This window comes from Bos indicus, chromosome 27, assembly GCF_029378745.1.
Source record: "Bos indicus isolate NIAB-ARS_2022 breed Sahiwal x Tharparkar chromosome 27, NIAB-ARS_B.indTharparkar_mat_pri_1.0, whole genome shotgun sequence".
Lineage (NCBI taxonomy): Eukaryota > Metazoa > Chordata > Mammalia > Artiodactyla > Bovidae > Bos > Bos indicus.
The window spans coordinates 25001448-25028184 of record NC_091786.1 but is presented as its reverse complement, the minus strand read 5'-3'; the positions used below and the strand labels follow the sequence as shown (position 1 = coordinate 25028184).

Below are 26737 nucleotides of genomic sequence, written 5' to 3'. Positions count from 1 at the left end.
TCAGAAAAAGAAATTACCTTTTTTGCTTCATTTAGGACTATATTTCTTCCAAACATAGCAGAGAGTACTGTAGTAAAGTAGTGGGGAAAAGGATGATTATAATACATTTATTACATTAAAACAAGGGGGGAAAGCATTTTCTTCTTTTATCGTTTTCTGTGATAGCCATCATCTGTTAGTATTTATCACAATTCTGAAAGATTTAGAAGAGCTAAAATAATAAAAAGCTAGAAGGTGATATAAGAACAGAATTCTAACACTGGGTGTTCAATTAATGAAGGCATGCATATATTTAAGAATATGCTCAAGTCCCTAGTTTATTAAAATATATTGTAGCTCAGCAGAAACCTTTGGAAGCTCTCTGCTTAGCCTTTCCTCTCTTTAAGAAGTCATTTGGCTTTTAGAGATGTTAAAAAAGTTGGTTACTTAGTTTTACATTTTATTGCAGTGTCAAGTTCTCTTGTAAACTAACAATTTTATATACAATGGTGAAAGAAACACTGGCTCTTTAGTTTTTTCAACTTCAAGACCTTAAGATTAAATAGGAAATTAATCAGTGTTTCCTTTGATATTATAAAGAAGAAACAAAGTTGCATTATTATCTTACCTTTTCTTTCTTGTGTGTGAAAAGCCCATTTTTGCTCTGCCTCTGTCCATAGGACACTGAATTTCCTGGCCTGAGCTGCGCTAGGGTAGTTGGCCTTGGGAAGTATAATGCCAGATTTCTCTTTTCTTATTTTGATTTACAAAAGAAATGGCAGTATTCTGGAAAGTCCTTAGTCCCCTGGCTGCTTGTTTTTAAAAGTTGTTGTTAAAAAGATCTAATCACGTTGTTAGAGAAATCACCTGTTTGTTTCATTGGCAATAAATGATTGAGTGACGAGAGGCTTTTGCAAACTGAAAGGAGGCCCAGGATGCAGCCTGTGTGTCAGTGTGAGTCCTTACCTGCCTTCTGCAGATACTGATTTGACTGCCAGCCCTGACAGCCTCTTTAACGAGGGAACTCGGTGGAATGTTCTTGGCCTAGAGTAAGTTTCTTCTTGTGGGATATTTACCTATGTGAGATTCTAGTGCTTTGCTATCCATTTCAGTGTTTGAAAGCATGCTGTGTGTTTTACAATTGGAAGAACGCATCTTGGTGAGTTGAACTTGGGCCACGTATGATTTTGCCTGAAGTATCCTACTCTCCAAATTATTCAAGGTTGTTCTTAAGAATAATTGGAAAGCCACCCAAAGCGGTAGGCAGAGAACTGGTAGATGATCGTGTATACATTTGATCCCTTTGATTGACTTGGTGGCCCAGCACCTTGCTGCCTCTCCCTAGTCAAGTGCCTTTGTCCCTGTTTAATTTCTTACACACTGTACCTCTCTGAAGCCCTCAGTTTTGTCTTGTTCTGTGGCTGTTTGTGGAGGTCCTAATATCTCTTTGGTTAGCTTGTTCACTGGTTTTCTCCAAGCAGGAAACACGCCAGAGGCTCTGTGGCTTCTGTAAGAACTTCTGAGCTGTCTGCTAGATGACTGGTCTTTATGAGAAGTTTTTTCTCCCTTTGATACTCAGATGCTCTGTCAGATTCCCAGGTGGTACTCTTGTGGTCATTTCCCTTTGTCCTGTGTCCTAGCGTCCCTCCCCAACCCCACACTTGTCCCTCTGGTGTTCTCATTGTGACCTTGCCCTTGAATGGGCCCTTCACTTTGACCACTGAAGCAAAGCAAAATTCTTGCCTTATTCTATCTCACTTTTAGATTTACTGGAATTTGAGCATGACCTAGTTGCTTGGATTGAATTAGTCATTGTTTTTAATTTTACAAAGGTTATTAAATATCTCTTTAGTTCGGCATTATTAATATTGATGCCGCTCGGCTTTTATTTTTGTGGTGAGTCCTCTTTGAACTCTCTTGGACTTTGTTTCACATAAAAATCAAAACCTTCATCTTGCAGTGGAAGAAAGAAACTCCCTGCATAACAGAATTCAAAGACTTGAAAGGCCATTGGAGTGTTCAAATTATTTTAAATATTTGAGGCCTCTCCTTCAAATTCTAGAATCAACTCTCAAGTCCATCTCTGCACAAGCAGTTTAGAAGTGCCTAGAGAAAGTATTTTTTAATTTGTTAACAGATGTTTTGTGCATCCTCTACCACCTGTTCATCTTATTCCCCAGGAAATCCAACCTGTTTTATTTAAACTTATTTTGTATTGGGCTATAGCCAATTAACAATGTTGTGATGGTTTCAGGTGAACAGCAAAGGGACTCAGCCATACATATACATGTATCCATTCTCCCCCAACTCCCCTCCCCACCAGGCTGCCACATAACGTTGAGCAGAGTTCCTTGTGCTCTACGCTAGGTCCTTGCTGGTTATCCATTTTAAATACAGCAGTGTGTACATGTCCCAAACCTTACCTATTTTAGTTCTTACTCATTCACTTTATCTGGACACCTAGAAAATGTATAGGGTCTATTTAACAGGGTCGTTTTGAGCATCAGGCGGGAGACTGTCTGGGAAAGTAGTTGTTTTCCAGCATCTGGAGGAAGTGAGGGGCTTCTGCTCCATGTACTGGGGGTAGGGAATGTGAGGGTGAGGGTGGGGGGAGGGTGGTTGCTGATATTGGAGTGAGCATTTCTGGTTGATTTCACCTACTAACTTGCTTCTCTCCATGGAAGTTTTAGTTAAGGATCTGACCATCAGGGAGGGTTTTTTATTTTTAAGCAGGGGACCAGTGCTGGCCTCATCTCTTGCCCTCTCTTGTCTGCTGCAGCCGTGGCCTGCCTGAGCCCAGGGCTGGAGAGGAGGGTGGTTTGTGTTTCAGGCTCTGCCTGGGGCAGGCTCAGCCAGGCCTCTGTTCCCCCTGGTTCAGCTGCTCTGATTGCAAAACCAGTGCTGGTTGCTGTTGGGTTTCCCGTCCTCTCGAGCTGGCTACCTTCACTTTAGAGGGGAGGGCTGGGAGACCCCATTTTGGCTGCCTTCTCCAGTCCTGCTCCAGCACTCATGAAGCTGACCCTCCCGTCCTGGCTTATGCCTCAAGACCGTATGGCCTTGGGAACCCAGAGTGATTGACAGGCATCTCAGATATCCTCCAAATATATATGATGACCTGTCTTTTTTTTTTTTTTTTAATTACTTTTTATTGAAGTATATTGCTTTAAAATGTTATATTTCTACTGTACAACAAAGTGAATCAACTGTGCATACACATATATCCCCTCGCATTAGGATTTCTTTCCCATTCGGGTCACCACGGTACATTAAGTAGAGTTCCCTGTGCTATAGTGTAGGTTCTCATTAGTTATCTATTTTATACACAGTATCATAGTGTATATATGTCCATCCCAGTCTCCCAGTTCCTTCCTCCCCACCTTTCCCCCTTGATATCCATATATTCGTTCTCTATGACTGTGAATGACATGTTTTGTCAAGCCGTCAAGGCCCTCTCTGTGTACAGCATGGCAGTTTGTTCTGTGGTTATACCCTCACTTTTCTGATGGTTCATGTGATGGCACACTGCTCCCCAGGTGGTACCTGTCATGGGGCTGGGCAGGTAGAAGGGACTCAAAGCAGATTGGTTATTTTTCAAAAACTCAAGAAATTCTAGTGTTTCTTAATTGGTTCCTCGGCCAAGTGCTTTTTGTAGATTGCTTGTGATGTTCTTTTTCTCAAAGTGTGTACTTTCAGAAGCATGTATAGTTTTCCCTTGGGACTGGCACATCAGTCCTTGCCCTCTGTGTCCATCCTCCTGATCCTTACAGAGATGGTGGAAGGGCAGTCAAGGGGCAGCTTATCAGGATGCGGAAGTGACAGAAGCGTGGACGTTGGCCTCAGAAAGTTTCTACCACCTGATCTTGCAGTCACTCTCTTTGAGGCAGTAGGTGCTTCCCTCCCTCCAGTATCATAGCTCTTCCTTTCTAACTAGCCCCTGACCCTCCCGTGACATTGTCCTGTAGATGTGGGAAAGTATAAATGGTAAGGAGAATGAATGAAGGTGTGATGGTGGTGATGCAGGAAAGAAGGGGTTTGCCGTGGGTACCTGCTGTTTTGCCTTCTTCGGAGTGTTGTTGATTTCCAGAAGCTCCTTCCAGCGTTCTTGCTGGTTTAAGTTCAGAGGAGACCATGGAAGAGTTGCTGGCTGTAACAAAGGCAGCGCTGGTTCCCACATGCTACATACAGGCTATGGTAACGACTCCCAGACACCATTGCCAGCAGGGCTGACTTATTTGTGGAAAGGGAGGAGAAAACTTATAAAGTTATTTTTATATTTGGCTCTGAAAGCAAGAAAACATTTTCTCATTTGTCCTTCCTTAACCTAATCTCTTAGATGCAAATAATGATGGCTTGTTTCTCCAAGGGTAAATTAGTGAAAAGCCATTCACAAACTTCTTTCTCTTTAGCTGTCTGTTTACAAAAAAGTAGAGAATACAGAAGGAGAAAGAAAGCCAGAGCGGGGAGCACAGGAGCAGGGGAGAGGCCCTCGGGTCCTGGTGAGATCGCGCAGAGGTTTGCATGGGCTTTGCAAGCCTGGAGCCTGGTTTACCGCCTCAGGAAGGAACTTCCCGCTCTGGACTGGCAGTCCTAGGCACCCGGGCCGTACCAGCTGTTTCCTTTGCTTTTGCAAATCTGCGCACAAGGGTGGGTGGGAGAAGGTCGAGAAGGAGAAAGGAAGTTGTGTTAAGTTGTATCAAGACTGCTCTTGTCTGTCTTTCTGCTTTTTTGGGTGGGCTGGCTTCCTGAGTCCAGTCCTGTTGTTCTTCCTTCTTCTTCTTATTGAGGTGAAATTCACATACGTGATATTAACCATTTTTAAAAACAATATAGTTTTTATTTTTTAAAAAAATCATGAGTAACCCCAGCAAAAGTATTTAAAGTGTTTAAATACTTTTAAAGAATATTCAAAGTATTTAAAGAATTGACATGATTCCTTCTACTGCCCATCACCTTGGTTCCTCGATGTATGGGTCATCGTCTTCAAGATAACCCTTTTAAAGAGAGCTTTTGCTAAGATAACAAAAGCTTTTAGTCCACCCACACTTCTTTTGAGTTGGGCTTGTTTGATCTCCACTTGAACATGGAATTGCTTGCAAAATTCTCCATCTGTAATCTTTGGGGTCCAGTTTCTTTATGCAATTTACTTTAGGGCCCTGGAAGTTGTAGGAAGTACCTTGCTGTTTTGGCAAATGATCTAAGGTAGATTGTTCCTTCATCTTTTCTAATACTGAAAAGTTTTGTTCCATCCAGCTTTCACTCATGAGCCTAGCAAAACAGGTCACAGGTCTCCCTGTCACCTCTGCAGTAAAATTACTGTGATGACAGCAAAACCTATGTCTCAGCATGGCCACATCAATAATATCTGGACACCATGAACAACAGTGCCCATTTGCATCTAGAATGAGGCTTGAGATGAACAATTTTTTTTAATAGCTTATATTCCATTTTATTTTTTAAATTAATTTTTATTGGCATATAGTTGCCTTAAATGTGTTAGTTTCTGCTAACAGCAAAGTAAATCAGCTATACATATACATATATCCTGTCTTTTTTGGATTTCTTTCTCATTTAGGTCACCACAGAGCTGAGTAGAGTTCTCTGTGCTAGGTTCTCATTAGTTATCTATTTCATGCACAGTATCAATAGTATATATATATCAATCCCAATTCATGCCACCCCACCCCACCCCACCCCTCATTCTCCCCTTGGTGTCCATATGTTTGTTCTCTACATCTGTCTCTCTATTTCTGTTTTGCAAATAAGAGCACCTATACCATTTGAGATAAACTGTTTTTGAGTGAACAGTTCCCTGGTATTTAGTGCATTCACAGTGCCTTGCAGCCACAACTGTAAGGCAGATGTTTCTGGAAGGAAGGAGCCGATGAGGTTGGCAACTTCCTTCCTGGGGTGAATGGTCTGGGATTCTTTTGCCAGGCTCTTTGTGGCAACTGTCTTTCTAAGGCAGGACTTGAGAAGGGATTCTTAAGCTGGGCCTTGAGATGCCACACTGATGGACATCTTTTAGCACGGCTGCCTTGAGAGTTCTCTTCCTTAGTGTTGATGCTAGAGAAACCTTCTGGTCTGTTTTGTGCATGTGTGATTTAACGGGGGACGGGCACACCAAGGACATGCAGGAGAGAAGCACACATAAGTACCATGTAATCACTGTCTTCTGGACGGTGCTTTTCCCCCACATAGATTTTGAGTAGGGCTCTGGCAGGATTGGCAAGGCTGTAGGCATATATGAGGGTTAAGGGGATGGGAATTACATTAATTCAAAATTAGGTCGTTACCAAAGACAGACAAGTGTATCATAAATTTATGAGCTGGATGCTGTCATCAATCACTGTTGGGTACCTGCTGTATATGGATGTCTTGTGCCAAATTAGGATTTTTAGAATAAAAAAATACCTGGCCTTGGTCATGAGGAATCAAGATGGGATTTCAGTTGGTGTAATTGTTGACTTTTGTACATGTGGAATCTGATCATATATGAAGAAATTTCATCGCATGTTTGAGGAATGACTAAACAACACTGGCTTTTTATTTTCTAGAAGGAAATGTCATATGGAGGATAACTTGGGTATAATTTTGAATTTGCTTGACATAGTCATTCTTTGCAGTTGTTTATAGTTCAGGTCACTTGTTTGCAAGAAATCTCAGACAGATCTTGAGAGGATGCTGAAAAATGAAAAGGCATTGTATCTGAGGATTTCTCAAAACTTCCAAAACGAATCAGCTTTTTTGAGGAGGGAAAAATGCCCCCTTTTCAGGAATCGTTTACATTTCTCAGAGTCATTTGTGGATTTGCATCTGTTCTGAGACAAAATGACATCAGCAGTGATTTCTGAACCCCAAAGACTGCATGGAACCGCCTCCAAAGACGGTCTAAATTAAATTGGATACTGTCATGTTATAAATGTATGGCTGCTGCTTGGAGATGTCTTTGTTAAGGAATGCTTTGTTGGGGTGGTTTTCTACTCTTAGGCTATTAAATGTTGACAGAATTTAAAGAATTAACATTCCTAGATCTTCTCCACTTCCGAAATGAAGCATGTGATCTTGACACTGTATTAGTACTGTCTTAACAGTAGCAGTGAACTTGAGGGTAGCAGAACAAGCCTCCCTTTCTTTTCTTTCCTTCCCCCCCCCCTTTTTTTTTTTGAAACGAACAAGTTTAAAAAAGCTAATGGGGAAGGAAAATATAAAATAAAAACATAATATTTCTCTTAGGTACAGTTGTTTGACTCCTCACTTTGTTGTTTCCAGGGGATTCTTCTTTTTCATGGCATAGAGGTAGTGGTTATATTAATCATCACATCAGTCACTCTGGGGCTACAGGGTTGGGAGAAAATATGAGAGTCAGTAACACTCTTGAGTTCCTCTTATGTTCTAGAGACCATGCGAAGTACTTCTTATGGGTGATGTCAATGAATTTTTCCAGCAGCTCTAGAGGGTTGGTATTATCATTGTCCTGACTTTCAGGGGGAGAAATTGAGGTTCACAGGGTTGGGTTCCCTAGAATTAGAACACCCTGGGATTTCAGCCTCGACCTCTGCTTCAACCCACTGTCCCGCCCTGCTCCTCGAGGTTGGGTTACCCACTGCCCCCCAGGACCCACAGACTCACCTCTGTCCTCTTCTTTCCTAAATGTCCATTCTGTGTTACTGCATGCTGGCCACAGTCTCAGTGTTGGACATTTGGGGTCCGATAAAGCATAGACCTGCTGCACAGAGGTCAATAGAGGTCATGGTCAGGCACTGGGGACAGGTGAGGTCTCAGAGAGGTTCCTAAAAGGGCTGCACTGCAGCTCAGTGCAAGATTTCCCATCCCAGTCAGCCATGGAGAAGTGGGAAAGGGTATTTTAAATTAGAAAGGCTCTTAAAAAGGTGGAGGGCATTCAGATAGATTAGCAGGCAATGCCTTGGGGCGGGTGTGTGTGCCCAAAAGCAGTTAGCAGTTGTCATAAAGAAGAGGCTTCTTGCTGTTAAGTTTTATTTATGGCCTGGTCAGAGTTTGCCACTGGCCACTGCTGGCCCAGGAACTAGAGTTTCGGGAGCACTGCCCTAGCTCGTGGAGAAGGCAGTGGCAACCCACTCCAGTACTCTTGCCTGGAAAATCCCGTGGACGGAGAAGCCTGGTAGGCTGCAGTCCATGGGGTTATGAAGAGTCGGACACGACTGAGCAACCTCACTTTCACTTTTCACTGAAAGTGAAAAGTGAAAGTGAGGTTGCCTTGGAGAATTGCCTTGGAGAAGGAAATGGCAACCCACTCCAGTGTTCTTGCCTGGAGAATCCCAGGGACGGGGGAGCCTGGTGGGCTGCCGTCTATAGGGTCGCACAGAGTCGGACACGACTGAAGCGAATTAGCAGTGGCAGCCCTAGCTCATTCCTTGTCCATCCGACAGGGCTCTGTTGAGACCATGGAGGGGATTTATGGCTCGGAGGACCTAAGAGTAGTTTCAGATGATTTGCTCAGACTCATAGTCACTGTCAGGCTGACAGAGCACCTGTCCTGTGTGATCCCCAGTTAGGCGTGCCCCTGGCCCCTTTCTCCGTGCCTGAGTCCAGAGAGAACACAGACGTTGGATGTTCCCCCAGCCAGATGGCCACATGCCTCTGTGATCCCTAGGAATGTATCCAGAACACCGATTTTCCTGACTTGAAATCTTACCATAACAGATCTTGCGATAAAGGCAAATTTGGCTGTAACACAATTAACATTTTATTGTGGACTGTTTCCTGTCTTTATTTCAGGCTTTCTTGTGACACTGCAGACTGACTGAAAATACCATCTTTAAAAATAATTTTGCACTTATGGAGTAGCATATTTTATGCCCTTCATTTGTTCGGATTTCACTTACCACTCTGTGATGGCATTTTTTTTGCACCTTTCTTCATATCCCCATTGGAGTGTGTCTCCCTGTGCCTCTCAATTTATCAAAATACACTTAGTTACATTTTAATTGAAATCCTAAGAAGTGCAAGATGTTAAAAAAACTTTTAATTTTGTTTATATTTTCTTAATATCTTGACTTGAAACCCTTGGAATTTTGTGTTGCATTTTAAAATGGATGTATTATGTCAGTTATTTGTAAGGACTCTTGAGATTCTGCTGGGTTCAAATCCTCGGTCCACCACTTGGTAGCTGTGTGATTTGGGTGTCATAATAGTTTCTGTCTCACAGGCTGACCGTGCAGATTGAGTTAATACAAGTCAAATGCTTTGAATGACACTTGACTTGTGGCAGGAATCCCATTGGTATTAGCTTCTGCTGTTTCTACCATTATTCCAAAAAGATCTACTTGGAAATCCTCAAGATCTATTTGGAAATTAGATCAGCTTATGGATAAAACTCCTCTTTTTCATAGGAGCATAGTACAGTGTGATTTATATTCATGCTCTTTTCAAAATGCATTTTTCTTATTAAAATATTTACAATCTTGAAGTGTGAAGAGGAAGAAATATAGTCATGTTGGTATCTAACATAATTACACATTTTGCTCTATTTATTTTCATCTTTTTCCCTTTAGGTTTATTAAAATGTCTGTGCTGCGCTTAGTCGCCCAGTTGTGTCCGACTCTATGCAACCTCATGGACTGTAGCCTGCCAGGCTCCTCTGTCCATGGAGAGTCTCCAGGCAAGAACACTGGAGTGATTTGTCATGCCCTCCTCCAGGGGATCTTCCCAGCCCAGGGATTGAACCCAGGTCTCCCACATTGCAGGCGGATTCTTTACCATCTGAGCCACCAAGGAAGCCCATTAAAATATCTAGTGATAATTGTGATAATCATATTGTGTAAATAACAATTTTCTTAACCTAGGCTACCATGAGTATGGTTTCATATTATTAGTAGCTACATGGTAATTATAAATGCTTGCATAATAGTACATCAAGGAGATTTTTACCTTTGTTTATTTAACCATTAAACACTTTAGTAGTTTCAAGTTTTGTTGTTATGAGTAATTCTGTGATGACTGTACTTCTTTATAAAGGCTCTTATTTGGGCAGTAATTGTAGAAGCAAACTCAATGAGTCAAAGGCAAAGAATGTCTAATGTTTGATACATGCTATGTTGCTTTTCATTTGGGAAATACTGTGCTGCCTGCATGGGATGCTAGATTGATTTCACTGCATTTCCTCACATTTCCTCACTGCATTGGGCTTCATCTTAAAAATACACTAACAATGAATGGGAGGCAATATATCACTGATATATCAGATTTTTAATTAGGGAACATGCTTATTTTCTTAAATGAATGTTGCCTATTGTGTTGCTTTCTCTGTGGATTGTCTGATCATGCCTTTTGGGGTCATCTTATTGATAATTGATATTTTTTTTAAAAATCACAGTGATTTCTTATAATCACAGATTTCAGTTTATATTAACTCTATATATGAAGGATGGTAACCTTTTGTCTGTCAAATTGTCAGGGAAGGGAACATTTCCCTCTACTCATCTTGGTTGCTTTGACTGGTCTAATAGTTAAATTGACACATGGCAGATTAATAGGAAAAAAACAAATTTAATTTCATAAGGACAGAGATCTTATAGATATGGAATCCAAGAGGTAACCAAAGCTGGCTGTTTCTATATTTTTTAGACAAGGAAACAAATTTGTGAAGAACTGACAAGACAAGCTTCGGCTTTGGTACTAATTCATGATGAAACTAAGTAGAGTTTGTTTATATATCTTCTTTACCCCGAGTTCCCTATCTCCGGTGATCAGAATGTCTCTACCTCCTGATACAGGTGGGCACCTTTCACCTGGGAGATTTATATCCTACTTTCAGGAAGGACAAAGGAGGGTCAGAGTGTCCTTGCATTGGCTGTCTCTTAAGTAACTTTAATTCAAAATTATATGTCACTGTGGGGTATTTTGGGGTGGCCTGCCCTAAAGCCCATTGTACTTAAGGTCTTGTTTTCTGGCTTGTTTGCCTTTTCCATCTTTAAAAAATTTAATTTAATACAATGAATTGATGACTTCCTTTGTGATTAAGGGCTTCCCTGGTGGCTCAGATGGTAAAGCATCTGCCTGCAATGCAGGAGACCCTGGTTCGATCCCTGGGTCAGGAAGATCCCCTGGAGAAGGAAATGACAACCCACTCCAGTATTCTTGCCTGGAAAATTCCATGGTTGGAGGAGCCTGGTGGGCTACAGTCCATGGGGTCCCAAAGAGTTGGACACGACTGAGCGATTTCACTTTCACTTTTGTGATTAAGTGAAATACCATTATTATTTTTCTAAATACAGAGAATTAATAGGAGGGACCACACAGTGAACCATAATTCTCTTATATAACCTCTACTTCCAATAAAAAAGTAATACCTGCAGATGGATGACATATTCAACAGCAAAAGGCCCTCTCAGCCCCCTTTCTTATCTTTAAACTGTTTCTAGTTACTGCTTTCAAGGAAGATAAAACATGTATTTGCATATATGTTAACCTGAAAGAGATCATACTGTATTCATTGTTCTGCACCTTGCTTTTGGTCACTTAAAATATATTTTGGACATGTTTCCATATGGGCAATTACAAACCTATTGTGCTTATGTGTGTGTGTGTGTGTATGTATACATAACGTTCTAGCAATGGATGTACTGTTTGCTAAGTCGATTCAGTCGTGTCCAACTCTGTACAACCCCATAGACGGCAGCCCACCAGGCTCCCCCATCCCTGGGATCCTCCAGGCAAGACCACTGGAGTGGGTTGCCATTTCCTTCTCCAATATATTGACAGACCTTTGATTCTTTTGAGATTATTTTATAGTTTTTAAACTAAGTTCTTCCTTTCCAGAATTTTGGGAAATGCTCAATTTTATTTCCTTCAGGGGTGGTGATCCCTCTTTGTGCTCAGGACACTGTCGAGATGCAATTAGAAAAAGACAAATCTCTCAGTCACATGGTGGGACTTGGGGGCTGGGGAATTATAAAAACTTAACTCTGTGATTTAAAATGAGGGTAATCTTTTTAATTGGCTTCTGTGATGCCTATTGGAATACCATTGTTTGCAATGTAATTACACATTTACCAGCTTAATTCATCCATTATAACGTGATGTAATGTTTAGACATTGCAATAATTACAAATCTTGCATGTCTACAGATAAATATACCACTGATCAAAATAAGACAGTGGCAGCAAGAATAGTGCTGCATCGATGGGGGATGTTAATGAAAAATAATGGATAATAAACCATATCTCATTGGCTCAAAACATTGCTTCTACTTTTCTACCCCAACTACCGTCTAAAGGCCAGTGCACCTAGGCCCGCGGAGCAGTTTTCACTTGTGCCCTGTAACTAGCCCCAGAGTTCCATACCATTGTATTTTCTTGCCCTCAGCTTGGTGTGTTATCCAGAGATGTGCCTGGATATTTTGTCCTGGGACTGGTAGGGGTCCAAAATTTAAGAGATTATCCAAACTGTTTGTGTGTGTCATGAATAAAGAATGGGTCTAACCCAGACCACTAAAATGTGTTTGATGTGGGAAAACAGTAAACAATTAAATTCTGGTAGAGTGGCTTATGTGTTTAAAAGCTATTTAGTTGTATGTTTTGCTTAAAGCAAACAAAATCATCACCAGTCAGGTTCTTGGGGAAAAGAGATTGTACACAGCGTTCATTGAAGCGTTTGGTCTTAAAAATCCTCCCTCTTACAGGAAATGTCTGATTCAGTACAGACAGCATGGTGGGGAAAAGGAAGCCACATTTTCTCACTGAAGTGTATGTATTCACTGCGATGACCTTGGCTCACCTTAGCTGCACATCAACATGGCATAGCTGGGGTGTCTTTGATTTAGGGGGCTTGTTTGATTATGAATCACTTGTTCAGTCGCTCAGTCGTGTTCAACACTTTGCAACCCCATGGACTGAAGTTTATGAATCACTTGGGGAAGAGCCAAAAAGTGAGATATGAAATTTTCTAGAACACTGTGATGCCCCCACACAGCTCACTGGTCTGCTGAGAGCTGGGCCATTTTGTGTCCAGGTTACAGAAACAAAAAAATGATATGCCAGGCCCCATAGGAGGATGCGTGTGTCCCCTCTGCTGACACCACTCACCCCCAGATGGCTAGTGACTGGCACGGCCCTGGTTGTGCCCTGCTTTAGCTTGGGGCAGGTGTTCTTTCAAATTCATTTCTTTTATTAAGCCTCTGCCACTACATATGCCTTTTCTCCTTCTCAGGAAGAACACACGTGCTGGCCCTCTGGTTACTGTATACTGTAATGTGCATCCTCCCATGCCTTGTTTCCATCTTTATTCCCTTGGTGTAGGGAGGAGGAGAATTCCCTAGTGTTCTGTTTGGTCATTTCAAGAATTTGCCTTTGGGGCTTTTGGATCAGGTGTTCCGGTAGCCCCACAGAGTCTGTGTTCGCCTCTCACCCGCTTCTTGAAAACTGTTGAAGCATCTGAGCTTTGTCTGTGCGGTGGGGCACAGCATTCAAAGCTCGTCCAAATAGCAGGGATGGTCGCGTCTTGTCGATTACCAGGGCTGTTAAATTCTCTTGTGGAGCTGGCAAGATAGGTGACAGTCTCCAGGAACTGAAAAGCTGCTGCATACACAGCCCCAGGTGTTCCAAGAAGGTTGGACCACTCGTGTCATCCCTTTTTACAGTCCATAAATCTTCTGATTCATTGTGCCATCTGGGACTCAAGACACATTTATTCGTGGGGGGAAGTCTCCATTGAAATCAGAGCCCACTGTAAAGCAGGAGGAAGAGTCTGGAATTAGAATGCTGTACATTGTTCTTTGTTAGAAAAGAATCCTGGTTCTCTGGCTGTAGACAAATATTTGCTTTTCAAGAATCTGGTGGCGTTTCGGTAGCTTTGTTCACATGCATGTGGCAAACACGCTCTCTTGCCTTCTAAGGGTGCAGGCACTCACATCGTGCTGATGACTTGATAATGCTTGAAATCTGGGTGTGTGCTACTTCAAATGCCTTTCTACTTCCTCCTCCACCGACTTAGCTAATTTCTCTAACGGAACAGATCTTTATCCCAAGGAGTCTAAATAGCTTCTGCTGGAGGGTGACATTGGAAGAATGTCCCTTTAGCCACAGCTAGATATGCATATTGCCATGCAGCTTCCTTGTGTTAAGCTATACCAGCAACAGAGAAAAAAGAGGCCTGTGTCTTTTACCTTTTAAAGCCAGTGGTTTAGGGAGGAAAGAAGCCCGTACCTCGGGGAAGCCACCCTGAACCTCAGTTTCTTCATCTGTGAATGAGAAAAAATAACTCTGACACTTCCTAAGCATTTGCTCAGCTGCCTCAGATGTTGTGAGGATTAAATGACCTCATGCACGACAAGGATCCAGGGTAGTTTCTACCATGTAGTGAATGCTCAGTAAATGTTAACTGGTGATCCCTGTTTACAGGGAGGGACACCGAGGCACAAGGGTCGGGAAGGGGGGGTTGCCGAAGAATGTGGCCAAGTGCACCCAGTACGTGGCAGGGCCCACCTGCCAAAAACAGGCAGTTGGTTGAATGGAAAAATGAAATAACGTATGTGAAAGATGTGTGTCTAACTCTGCAGTGTCAGACTCTATGCACTAACGGGGACTCTGCCATGACGATAAGGCAGGTGATGGGAAGCCCAGGGTGAAGAAGCGGTGGTTTAGGAAAGTGGCGCGTGCAGTAAACGGGCAGTTGCAGTGCTGCGATAAATACTGGGATAAAAAGACTTCAGGGGCCAGGAGGGGCTTGAGGATGGGAGGGGCTTGTGGGTAGGGTTGGATGGATGGGAGCAGGTCTCTAGCTGAGTGGAGGTGATGACAGGGGACTTTGTGCAAACCACCAGGTCCATTAAAGTGCGGTGGAGTCAGAATGGGGAAGAGGAGTCAGCTCTTTTACTTATCAGTGTACTTGGCATGCCAATATTTTTTGGCCTGTCTACCGGATTAGCTAAACTTCTTGGCAGAATTTTTGGCAGCTTGATAGAAAGCTGAAATATTTTGATTTGATTTTTCCCCCTCCTAGGATGAGAAGGACGTATTGAAGGGTCAAACAGGTGAAGTGTCAGTTTAGTTTTTGTAAGACCACTCAGGGCAGCGGCATGGAAGATGGACTTGAATGGAGCGGGACTAGAGTCAGGGGATCACGCTTGAGGTCATTCAGACTCTGTGTTATGTGATACAGGCTCTCAGGCAGGTCTCTGGGAATGAAGGAAACAGGCCAGGACGTTAATGAGGGCTTCTCTGCTTGGCTGGGAGATCTTGAGCAAGCTAAGTAGCTCTCTGGGCCTCACTTTTACAGTCTATGAGGAGGAAAGCATGTCTCTTTGATCTGGTTGTATTGGGTGGGGTGGATTTTAACTGTAATAAGAAGAAAGCTGGGGCGTTCATTTTTAAAAGAGAAAGCAGAAGCTATTTGAGACGATTAATTTCAACAGAACTGGTATGTGTACGCTGCCTGCTGGCTTAATTGGTTTACGAGGGCTGTCTAGTCACCCTCCTATGATGGATACCAAGTGAATTCTAGTAGATTTATAGTCTTAGGTTTGTAAGTAATGTCATTTGCAGAAGAATAAAGTTCCCCATTTGTTTCTCAATTTGGAAGGATCCTGTAAGAATCAGCGACTTTATAAATATCCAGCAACCTTTCACCACTTTAAAATATTGAAAGGATAAACGATGCTGAAGGCGCTGGGTTTGCATCATGAATTATGGATGTGGTGTGCCCTGGAGATCTTTATGGCTGTGCATAACGAATCTTCTTTGTTCTAGCTTATTTTCAGTGGGGTTGCTTGTAAAAGAAGGGGTCAAAGCAAATCCATTGAAGAGATCTGTTTGCTGCAGGATGATTTTTTTTTTTTTGGCCATCCTATTCTGTTGGTTGCTTTTGTTGGCGCTTTGTTTCTTCATTATCAAATTGGTCCACAGTAGGGTGGGATTTGGGGATAGTGGCAGAGCACCCCCTGTGGAGTTAACAGCTGTGGGTCAGGCTAATGACCCAGCAGGGGGCTGGCACACCCCTTGTTGGTCTCTGTGTCTCTAAAGCAATTCTCTCCCTGCCCCTTCTTCCTCTGAGCCGCAGCCTCTTTCAGTTCTTCAAGGCAGCGAGCCTCAGGAAGATCTTTATGCTCTGTGTAGGAGTGGGTTAGGCCTTAACTACTTTTCAACCTAATAATAATTAAACAGAATAAACTGGAGTTATTAACATGCTCATGATCTTTTCTCCCAGTTAATTTTCTCTAGACTCTCAGTGCAATCAGAGAGGATTAAAAAAAACATGGAACACAGCAGGGAATTCGTTTGTACTCTTTCCCCCTCTCGTCCCCTCCTCTGGCAAAGATTCTTTTAGGATCTGAGTAAGCTATCAGAGGTACTGTTTACACTTCATACATGGGGGAATGATGACTGTAAGTGGAAGCTGGTGGTCACATTAGCCCTTTTAGTCACTCATAACTTCTTTCTATAGTGAACGTACTATCTACTTAATGAAAGTGGAGTCTCCCAGACCCAGGTGTCAGGCCTGGCTCATCTAGAGTCCATTAGAAAGGGTCTCCCCTGTATTTCACCATGGTTAGGTGAGCCGTACTCTCAGCCCTAAGATGGTCGTTGGTGGGATGACAGGAGGCAAATATCTAAATAATTAACAGTGGTTCCAGATTGGGGCTTCCCTGATGGCTCAGTGGTAAGGAATCCGCCTGCCAGTGCAGGAGGCACAGGTTCGATCCCCGGGTTGGGAAAATCCCCTGGAGAAGGAGATGGCAACCCATTCCAGTATTCTTGCCTGGAGAATCCCACGGACAGAGGAGCCTGGTGGGCTGCGGTCCATGGGGTCACAGAGTCAGACATGACTGAGCACGCAGCAGATGAGGCTCCAAGGTCTGTGGCTACCTGGGGAAGTGCACCTCTACCAAGGGTTGGCTCCTGTGGATTCATCAGAGCTCCACAGTATAGTCAGTTGGATAATTTTGAGGCTACTCTGGTCTCAGTGGTTCATCACAGTTTTAGCTCATACTAAATTAAAAAAAAAATCTTTGTAGGAAACATCACTTAATTCAGTTTGTCTATATTGTTAACCAAAAGAAACAACACAGTGCTCATGCAGTGTGGAGAAATGGGATAGCGCCTGCCAGGTAGACATTTGTGACGATACGCATTCACTTAATCCTGCATTCATTCAGCAGGAGGTCGCTTGGGCTTCCCAGCAAGGGCTGGGCACCAGGGGACATCTAGCAGGAATCACCCTCAGAGCCTGTCCTCCAGGACCTCGGTCCAGAAAGGAGATGAGGCTTGGGCACCACCGTGATGCATTGTAAAATGAGTCTAGACCCAGTGTCCTGAGGATTCAGTGGAGAAAGAGACTCAGCCCAACAGAGCAGGTCATGGGGAAACTAGAATTCCACTTACAGGTGGTAGGAAAGGCATGTTGTGAACAAAGAAAATCACAAATGGTCTTTTTTTCTTCTAATGAAAGTGATAGTTGCTCAGTCGTGTTCAAGTCTTTGAGAGCCCATGGACTGTAGCCCGCCAGGCTCCTCTGTCCATGGAATTCTCCAGGCAAAAATACTGGAGTGGGTTGCCATTTCCTTCTCCAGGGGATCTTCCTGACCCAGGGATCAAACCCAAGTCTCCTGCATTGCAGGCAGATCCTTTACCATCTGAGCCACCAAGAAGCCCCCTCCTTTTTTTTTTTTTTTCAAGGATCATCAATCAAATCCCTGGGCTTTTAACCTGTTAGCTAAAAAATGCAGTAATCCATAATTTTTGAATTATCATTAGCCCATTCTCTTGTAATAGTACTTTGCTTTGCTTTTCAAATCCTGGGATTGAAATAATAATTAAAAAGTAGAGACATTGATTACTTAAAAAAATTTTATGTGCAATGCATATAAGGAATCTAATGTACCTCCTTTTATTTTGATGCTATTTTTGGAACATTTATTTTCTTTGCTATCTTAGAAACAGTTTAAAGGCATACTTCTGGTAGTGTGAGATTACATTTTTAATTTGGGCTGTAAACCTGGGACAGTTTTTATGGTGAAGAATTTAGCGGGTCTACCTAGGCTATTAACCATTGTGATTTTAATAAAACCATATTCTTTGTTTAATTAGCCTTTGTTTAATTGCATTCTGCGCTAGCGTGGACTTGAGCTCAATCCATCTGCTTTATTGTCTGGTTTCCTTCCATCTGAGTCCTGTTTTCTTTTCCCTTCTCTATTATACTGATGTGTCTTAGTAGTATAGGAAATATTGTGACTATATTTTGTGTAGCTGAACTGTATGCTAAAAGTAGATCATACAAAGCCATTTCGCTCGCTCTCCTCCTCTGTTTTTGCTCAGTAAATGATGGGATTATACTTTTAGAATTGTATCAGATATATATTTCCTCATTCTCTAAAGCCTCATTATGCAAATTAGCTGCACTTTCTTGATTCATGAATTCATACTGTGGTTTTATTTGGGGATTCCTCAAGGTAATTGCTTATTTGGGTGGTTCAGAAGATCAGAGCGATCCACGTTACGTAATGAACATTTTCCATCACATCCAGACAATTCTGTCTTCCTCAAAAAATAAATGAAGCATTCCCTGTGACACTAAGTCAGAGACTAGAGAAAGAGTAAATCAACCTGGGGTCATTTAGGATCACTTTTCCTTTTTCCCAGCTCTAAGAGTGGTCTTTACTAGATAACCATAGAACCCTCTTCTAAATCCCCATTTAAATGCCCGAGTTTTATCTTCTAAAAAACAATGATCAGGTAGGAAAGTGCCAGGTTCCCTGAATCTCTCTATTCCTGCTTTGAAAAAGAGCATAATAAAACCACTTCAGCAGGGAGTAAAGCTCTCCTCAAGCTGCCCAGCCAAATCCAGGGAGACCCAGCATTGGAGTGTCATCCTTTCTCCTCCTTTTGAGGCTGGCATGATTGGTACTTCCTGTGCAGAGGGAGAAAGGTGGTGGTGGGGGGGCATGGAGCATGCCATCTCTGCCATGGGAGTGGTCCCTCTTCATCCTGACTTCCCCAGTAAACTAAGAGCACACAACTCTCCTATAATAACCAGGTTTCTGACCTTTCTGTCCTTTTTAGAATGTGAAAATTTAGTTTTTCTAAGATTGTTCCTTGTTCAGTGGCTAAGTTATGTCTGACTCTTTTCCACTCCATGAACTGCAGCACACCAAGTTCTCCTGTCCTTCACTATCTCATCGAGTTTGCCCAAACTCATGTCCATTGAGTTGGTAATGCCATCCAACCATCTCATCCTCTGTTGCCCCCTTCTCCTCAGGCCCTCAGTCTTTCACAGCATCAGGGTCTTTTCCAATAAGTTGGCTCTTCGCATCAGGTGGCCAAAGTATTGGAGCTTCAGCATCAATCCTTCTAATGAATATTCAGGGCTGATTTCCTTTTGGATTGACTGGTTTGATCTCCTGTTGTCCAACAGACACTCAAGAATCTTCTCCAGCACCACAGTTTGAAAGCATCAGTTCTTTGGCCTTAGCTTTCTTTATGACCTAAATCTCACATCCATGCATACCTACTGGAAAAACCATAGCTTTGAGTATAGACCTTTATTAGGAATGTGATGTTTTTGCTTTTTAATATGCTGTCTAGGTTTGTCATAGCTTTTCTTCCAAGTTTCTAAGGTACTGAATGTCAATTTGGGGAACAAAAAGTAGTTGATTAAGGGGCTGTATGGTTTAATGAAAGTGAAAGTCTTCTCACTCAATGGTGTCTGACTCTTTGCGACCCCATGGACTGTAGCCTGCTAGGCTCCTGTGTCCATGGGGATTCTCCAGGCAAGAATACTGGAGTGGGTTGCCATTTCCTTCTCCTGGGGGTCTTCCTGACCCAGGGATCAAACCCAGGTCTCTGGCATTGCAAGCAGACTCCTTACAGTCTGAGCCACTCAGGGATGTATGGTTAATAGTGTGACTCAGTTTTTTAACTTGATACAGAGTTGGTTTACAATGTTGTGTTTCTGGTATACAAAAAAGTGACTCAGTTTTATATATATATATATATATATATGTATATATATATTATATATGTACATACACACACTTTTTTTTTCCTATTCTTTTCCATTTTGCCTTATCCCAGACTCAATTTTTATAATATGTAGTTACTAGGAATTTCAGAGAAGTCTCAGTTAACTCACCTGGAACAGCCTAAGATTTGACACTTGAGTGATTTTAAATTGTACTCAACAGACATTTTCTAAAATGAAGAGAAGGCGTCCAGAGAGTAATTGATATCAGGTGTCATTTGTTGCTTTTTGGCGTGATTCTCCCTTGCAGGGCTTTCCTGGGCCATGGCCCTGGTTGGGCTAGCAGTCCTTCTGAGTTAAGGTAACTAGTAATCCGTGCCTTCACCAGCTTCTACCTGTTTGTCTCCCTGCATATTTCTAATCATTATATCCAGGAGTTTTCCATTTTTGTATTTATTTTTGGTTGTACTAGGTCTTCCTTGCTGCATGCAGGCTTTCTGTAGTTGCCGTCAGCAGGGTCTGCTCCTCATGTGCTGCACCAGCTTCTCCTTGTGGTGGCTTCTCTTGTTACAGAGCACAGGTTCTAGGTGCACAGGCTTCAGAAGTTGCAGCACGCAGGCTCAGCAGTCGTGGCTCCCGAGCTCTCGAGCACGGGCTCGGTAGTTGTGACACACAGGCTTAGTTGCCCCTCGGCATGTGGAATCTTCCCAGACCAGGGATTGACCCCAGATCCCCTGCATTGGTAGGTAGATTCTTATATATTGTACCACCAGGGAAGTCCTAGGAGGTTTCAGTTTTGCTTTTTGAGTTTAGTTTCTTCAAGAAGAGCTAAGAAACAGTTTCTAAACCTCTCATTTTTTGAAACTTTTTTTTTAAACCTAGGTAGACTCTCAATTGATTTGTTTGGAAACTAGATACCCTTTTTAGTAGTTCCTGTTATTCAGTCATGTCAGACTGTTTGCAACCCCACGGACTGAAGCCCGCCCAGGCTCCTCTATTCATAGAATTCTCCAGATAAGAATACTGGAATTGGTAGCCATTTCCTTCTCCAGGGGATCTTAATTCACACATAAGGCTAAAAGAAATCTCAAGTATCTCTAAGATGAGAAAAATTCAGTGCTATGTAATAACTTTAGGATATTTCATCTCAGTTCCTGTTTTTCTTCCCTTCTCTCCCTCCCTCCTTCATTTTATTATTGCTTTTCTTTAAACAGAGCCTAGAGCATATAAGTGAGTTTCATCTTGGGATGCAACTGGGAAAATTCATGATAAAATAAATTTCAAAAGTATTGGATAGATAGCTGTACACATTACAGGAAGGGAATAGATAACTTTATGCTGATTATAGTTCTATAAGAGTCTTTTCCAATGAGTCAACTCTTTGCATGAGGTGGCCAAAGTACTGGAGTTTCAGCTTCAGCATCATTCCCTCCAAAGAAATCCCAGGGCTGATCTCCTTCAGAATGGACTGGTTGGATCTCCTTGCAGTCCAAGGGGCTCTCAAGAGTCTTCAACACCACAGTTCAAAAGCATCAATTCTTTGGCACTCAGCTTTCTTCACAGTCCAACTCTCACATCCATACATGACCACTGGAAAAACCATAGCCTTGACTAGACGGACCTTTGTTGGCAAAGTAATGTCTCTGCTCTTGAATATGCTATCTAGGTTGGTCATAACTTTTCTTCCAAGGAGGAAGCGTCTTTTAATTTCACGGCTGCAGTCACCATCTGCAGTGATTTTGGAGCCCAAAAATATAAAGTCTGACACTGTTAAAAAAAAAAAAAAAAAAAAGACAACATAAATATGTTTGAACATTTTAGGGGAAAGAAATGTAAAAAGAGCTTTCACAAGTTATTTGAGGTCTTCTGCATTTGGACATGTCTGAAATACACCTAAGTCAACATAAATTAGGATATGAATTTGGGCCAGGGAACACTGAACATATTTTTACTCTGTAATATTTAATATGAAGATGTTATGTCACTACTGTGTGAGTCTGGGTGGGAGAGGGAGGAACAGAATCAGGGCAGGGCCGCATTCTTTCACAATCCCGCTGCAGGCAGTGTGAGCAGTGCCCCTGTTGTCATGCCCTAAACAGCTCTCTTGGTCCTTGGCAACAGGCTTAGTTGGCTTGCAGGTGGAAATATCTGTTCATTCAATTATTCATTTGTGGTTATAGTTGCTTAGGGGTAATGTCCAAACTCAGAATGAACTAGGTCACAGCACCCCAAAGAAATCATTCTCTGGGGCCACCCAAAGTGGTAGGAGTCATCTGGTCAACACAGAGGTTAGCAACCTTTTGGTAATGTGGTCTGGAGAAATTTAAGGAGTAGAGACCAAGAGTCTAGGGGATCATGGCTGGTGGCACAAGAGCATGAGTGGTAACAACCTAGGTGAGGCCAGTTGTGGGTAAGGTCAAATGAGTAGGAATTCTTTGTGCTGTATCTAAGCAGGAAGTAGATGAATGTCTTTGATGCTTATGGTATGTGTGGTAAAAGATGGGGAGATGTGAGCAACAGCATCAACCGGAGGACTTACGTTGTGTCCGTTGGGGGCGAATTGTCCCCTGCAGAATCAATCAGTTATTAAATTATATAAAAATAGATATTTTAATTTGAAGGCTTCCTAGGTGGCTCAGTGGGAAAGAATCTACCTGTGATGCAGGAGCCACAATAGATGTAGGTTCGATCCCATCCCTGGTTCAGGAAGATCCCCTGAAGTAGGAAACAGCAACCTGTTCCAGTTCTTGTCTGGAAAATAACATGGACAGAGAAGCCTGGTGGGCTACAGTCAATGGGGATCTCAAAAAGTCAGACATGACTGAATGAGCATGCACACACACACACACACACACATTCTAAGTTGAGGGATTTATACTACCTGATTTCAAGACTTCCTTTGAAGCTACAATAATCAGGACAGTGTGGTATTACTATAAGGATAGATAAATTGGTCAGTAGAACAGACTGGATGTATGTATATGTATGTATTATATATATATATAATGGGTTAATTGATTTTTTGCAAAGGTGCAGGAGTAATTCAATGAGGGAAGGATACTATTTTTAACAAATAGTGTTGGAACAATTAGATATCTGTATTTATAAAAATGAACCTCAACCTGTACCTTGTACCAAAGGCACAAATCAACTTGAAATGAGCCTTAGATCTAAATGTAAGAGCTAAGACTATAAAATATTACAAAGGAAGCATAGGAGAAACTCTCTGTAACCTTTGAATAGGCAAATATATTTTCTTAAAGCATAGAAACTATATAAAAAATTTTGTCATACAGTATAGGACTTAAAATGAAAAACTTTTGGTCTTCAAAAGTTCTGTTAAGAAAATTAAGAGGCAATTTATAGTTCAAGAGAAAATATTTACAAAACACATGAATTAATGAGGTATGTGTCTTGTGATCCTATCCTTTGTATATTAATATTTTGATAAGTAAGGCATGTTATGAGGATAGATCCAGATTCCCACCTTTGGGCTATTGGTTGTATTGTTAGGTTGAACTATATGAAATCGCTGATATCCAGTAATTTTTGATCTGCAGAAGTGGCAATTTCCTGTACTTTAAGAAAAGAATTTGCTTTCTAACTTATTAGACTTTTGGCAGCTATTATAGCTCAAAATTATGTGGCAGTGGTCAAATATAAAGGGTTTTGTAAGCCAAAAAGCCTACATTTTTGTTCTAAGTTGCGCATTTTCTTTTCCCTCACTTTTTCAGTTCAGTAGATGTTTCATGTGTCTACCACTGCAGGACATTCTACTTGGAATTACAGTGGATGGATATACAGATCAATTTGTTGCCCTTGCCTGGGAGAATTTAGGGGATGAAATTAAAAGACATGTACAGACTTTGCTGTAAATCATGACGGTGAAATACAACTCTTAGTCATTGTTGTCTCTGTTGTGGTAACTGTAAGAAGGTAATTGGAGTTTCTTATTGAAGAAGTAAGTAGTTGTGGATGTGTATATATAAATATGCGTGCATGTGAGCCTGAAGAAAAAAATGAAAACAAGACCAGCAATTTGCATAAAATTAGAGTCTCCCAAGAACGAGCATGTCTTAACCTTTTTCAAGAAAAGTCCGTATAGTTTGCTGTTACTTAGTAGATGACCTTGCACTGACTCTTCCTTTAGTTATTAGGTGACAGTATTGAGCCATTGGTCATAAATGAGTGATCACTGCTTAAGGAGGCTGGCTTCTGGGTGTCTTTGGGGCCTTTTGTTTGGTGTGCAGAAAATGTGGGGAAAGTGGCTGTCACTTTATCCTAGATTTCATTGTTTGCTGGGGTGGTGAGTGACAGGGGCCATCAAATGAAGAGTCCTGGGAAATTTCTAAAGACATCCTAGAATTCAGTACAGCAGTATGTCCAGGTTGGTCAACTCAATGCCCTGTTTCCTTAAGTGTCTAAATGGAATCCCATTTGAACAAAATGGAAAATGATAGAATGCATGTTTTATGTTTCCCAGCTCTGGTGAATTTCTTCCTTCTCTTTTCCTAAATAAGGAGAGGGGGGGGACTGAGAAGGCACATGGCTGTTATTTTTATGTAGAGTAGAGCTATACTAGCAGTCAGAGATGAGATGCTTGGCAGTTGACACATGTTGACTGGAGTTGACAGTTGACACAATTGACTGTTGTTGGCCCTCTGCCCCAGGAGAGTGTGTACCCAAGAAACCATGCTGTGTAAGTGGGATGGATTTCCGTGTTTTGTTCTGTGCTCTGTATGGAGTCTCATGTCTGTGGGTGTGTTCCCTCTGACTATAGCTTTTACTCTCGATCAAGGCTTTGCAATTCTGAGAGGGAACAGAATACTCAAATTAAGTAATGCAGTAGTGTTTTTGGTGCCATTGTTGGACAGTGGAAGGGAGTAGATGTTTTGGAGCCAGCCAAATGTGGGTCAACCTGAGATCCTCCACTTAAGGTATATAATCCTGAGCATGTTATCTAATGTTGAGCTGCCACTTTTCTTATTTGAAAAAAATGGAATTAATACTGAGGTCACCTAAGATGGTTGAAAAATAGACACTAAATGCCAATATTCTTTTAAAAATTACCATATGGTAAAATTGACTTTTTTCAGTGTATAGTTCTATGAATTTCAACTTATGTATGGACTCATGTAGTCACCACCACAATCAGGGAACAGAAAAATCCTATTCCCCGCAAAACACCCTCCTGCTGACCCTTTCTACTCACACCCTTCCTCCTTCACAAAGACTTGTTCTTGAAAAAGGTTGTGGGGTACAAATTATGCTCAATTTATATGTCATATCACTCTTCAATTATGAAAATCTTTAGCTTATGATTAAAAACATGCATATATCAGGAATCACTTTTCTGCTTGTGACAGGAGAGTGTGTGTGCACGGAGGGGGCATGTGATTTTTTTTTTCCCCTTCTCCCTTCACCCCCTTCTTAGGAAATACTTAGATAGTCCTGCATATTGGAAAAGCTAAACTCCGGGAAAGTAATTCCCAAACCATGTCCTCTGCTTTGAGAATCTTTCTAATGAAATCATACACTGACATGAAATTTAACAAAATTGTGTTTTGTACCACATTTAATATCAACTCCAACCACTGTTGTAAAGTGTGCACTTTGTCTATAAAATCCATCCATCTTTTGAGACAATCTGAGTTCTTTCAAAAATGATATCCAGCCTAAGTTACTTGTATTCTAATTTAAAAGATAAAACTAAGACAAGTCTCCTGTCCCTTATGAGTTGAATTGTGTCCCTGCCGTAAAAGATATTTTGGAGTCTTAACTCCAGTACCTCAGAATGTGGCCTTACTCAGAGATAGAGTCATTATAGAAATAAGTGAAAAATGAGATCATTAGGGTGGGCCCTAGTTCAGTATGACTCGATGTCTTTATAAAAAGGGGAAATACAGACTCAGAGACATGCACACAGGAGAAAGTACCGTGTGAAGAGAAAGGCAGAGAGTGGGTGCTCTATAAGCCAAGAAATGCCAAAGAGCCAAAGCTTGCCAGCACAGTGCAGAAGCCAGGGGAAGAGGCATTGAACAGCTTCCCTATCACAACTCTCAGCAGAAACCACGCTGCCAACACCTTGCTCTTGAACTTCTATTGAGAAAATACATTTCTGTTGTTTAAGCCACCAGTTTATGGTATTTTTATGGCAGCCCTAGGACTTTAATACACTGTCCTTAATAAAAGTGATATTTTAAAACGGCAGTTTCTCTGTGTATAGGAAGAAAGGACACCGGTGTTTGGTAAATTTGGAATCTTTGTGCTGACGACTGCTCAGTACGTGACATGGACATTTCCTGCTGCTGACACCTCCATGTGTAAAACTCATTAATTTCTTGACTCTTTTTTAAAAGTGGTTTTTATAGTTACCGTCACCTTCAGCTCTCAGCCTTCTTTTCCTGAACCCCGTCTCACTCCTTTTCTCTTCCCGATTCTTCTTCCTGTCCCGTGAATGCCTGTTCTTCTCCCTTGCATCCCCTAAGCCTGCTTCCTCCTCTCTTTTTCTCTCCTTAGATGTCTTTTCACTCATGGCTGCACAGAGAAGATGTGAATCAAATGATACTGTACTTCATCGAGTCCTCTCCCTTGACAGGAGGAAACTAATGGTTGATGGGTGGTTAGGGGTGACTGCTTCTTAATCGATTATGTTTTTGTTCAAGAAAACTCCTGTCAGACACCAGCTTGACCTCTAGATGTTCGTGCTAAGTTGCTTCAGTGGTGTCTGACTCTGTGCGACCCTATATGACCAACCTAGACAGCATATTGAAAAGCAGAGACATTACTTTGCCAACAAAGGTCTGTCTAGTCCAGGCTATGGTTT

The 26737-nt window shown here is 41.9% G+C and overlaps 1 protein-coding gene and 1 non-coding gene across 4 annotated transcripts in view; one reads left to right on the top strand and one right to left on the bottom strand.

Moving 5' to 3' along the window:
* MFHAS1 (multifunctional ROCO family signaling regulator 1) overlaps window positions 1-26737 on the top strand; it is a 112729-nt gene that overhangs the window by 5346 nt on the left and 80646 nt on the right. The window contains exon 2 of one of the 3 annotated variants that reach the window (XM_070781315.1): window positions 9513-12446. The exons of the other annotated variants lie outside the window; for them this stretch is intronic. Coding sequence (XP_070637416.1) covers window positions 9513-9541 — 29 coding nt within the window. The 3' untranslated portion in view covers window positions 9542-12446. Of the gene's footprint in view, window positions 1-9512; window positions 12447-26737 lie in introns of those variants that run through there. 3 annotated transcript variants of the gene reach the window in all.
* On the bottom strand, window positions 5253-5387 carry LOC139180258 (small nucleolar RNA SNORA1). The gene has a single exon (XR_011564591.1). It is a non-coding gene; the product is annotated as a small nucleolar RNA SNORA1 (small nucleolar RNA).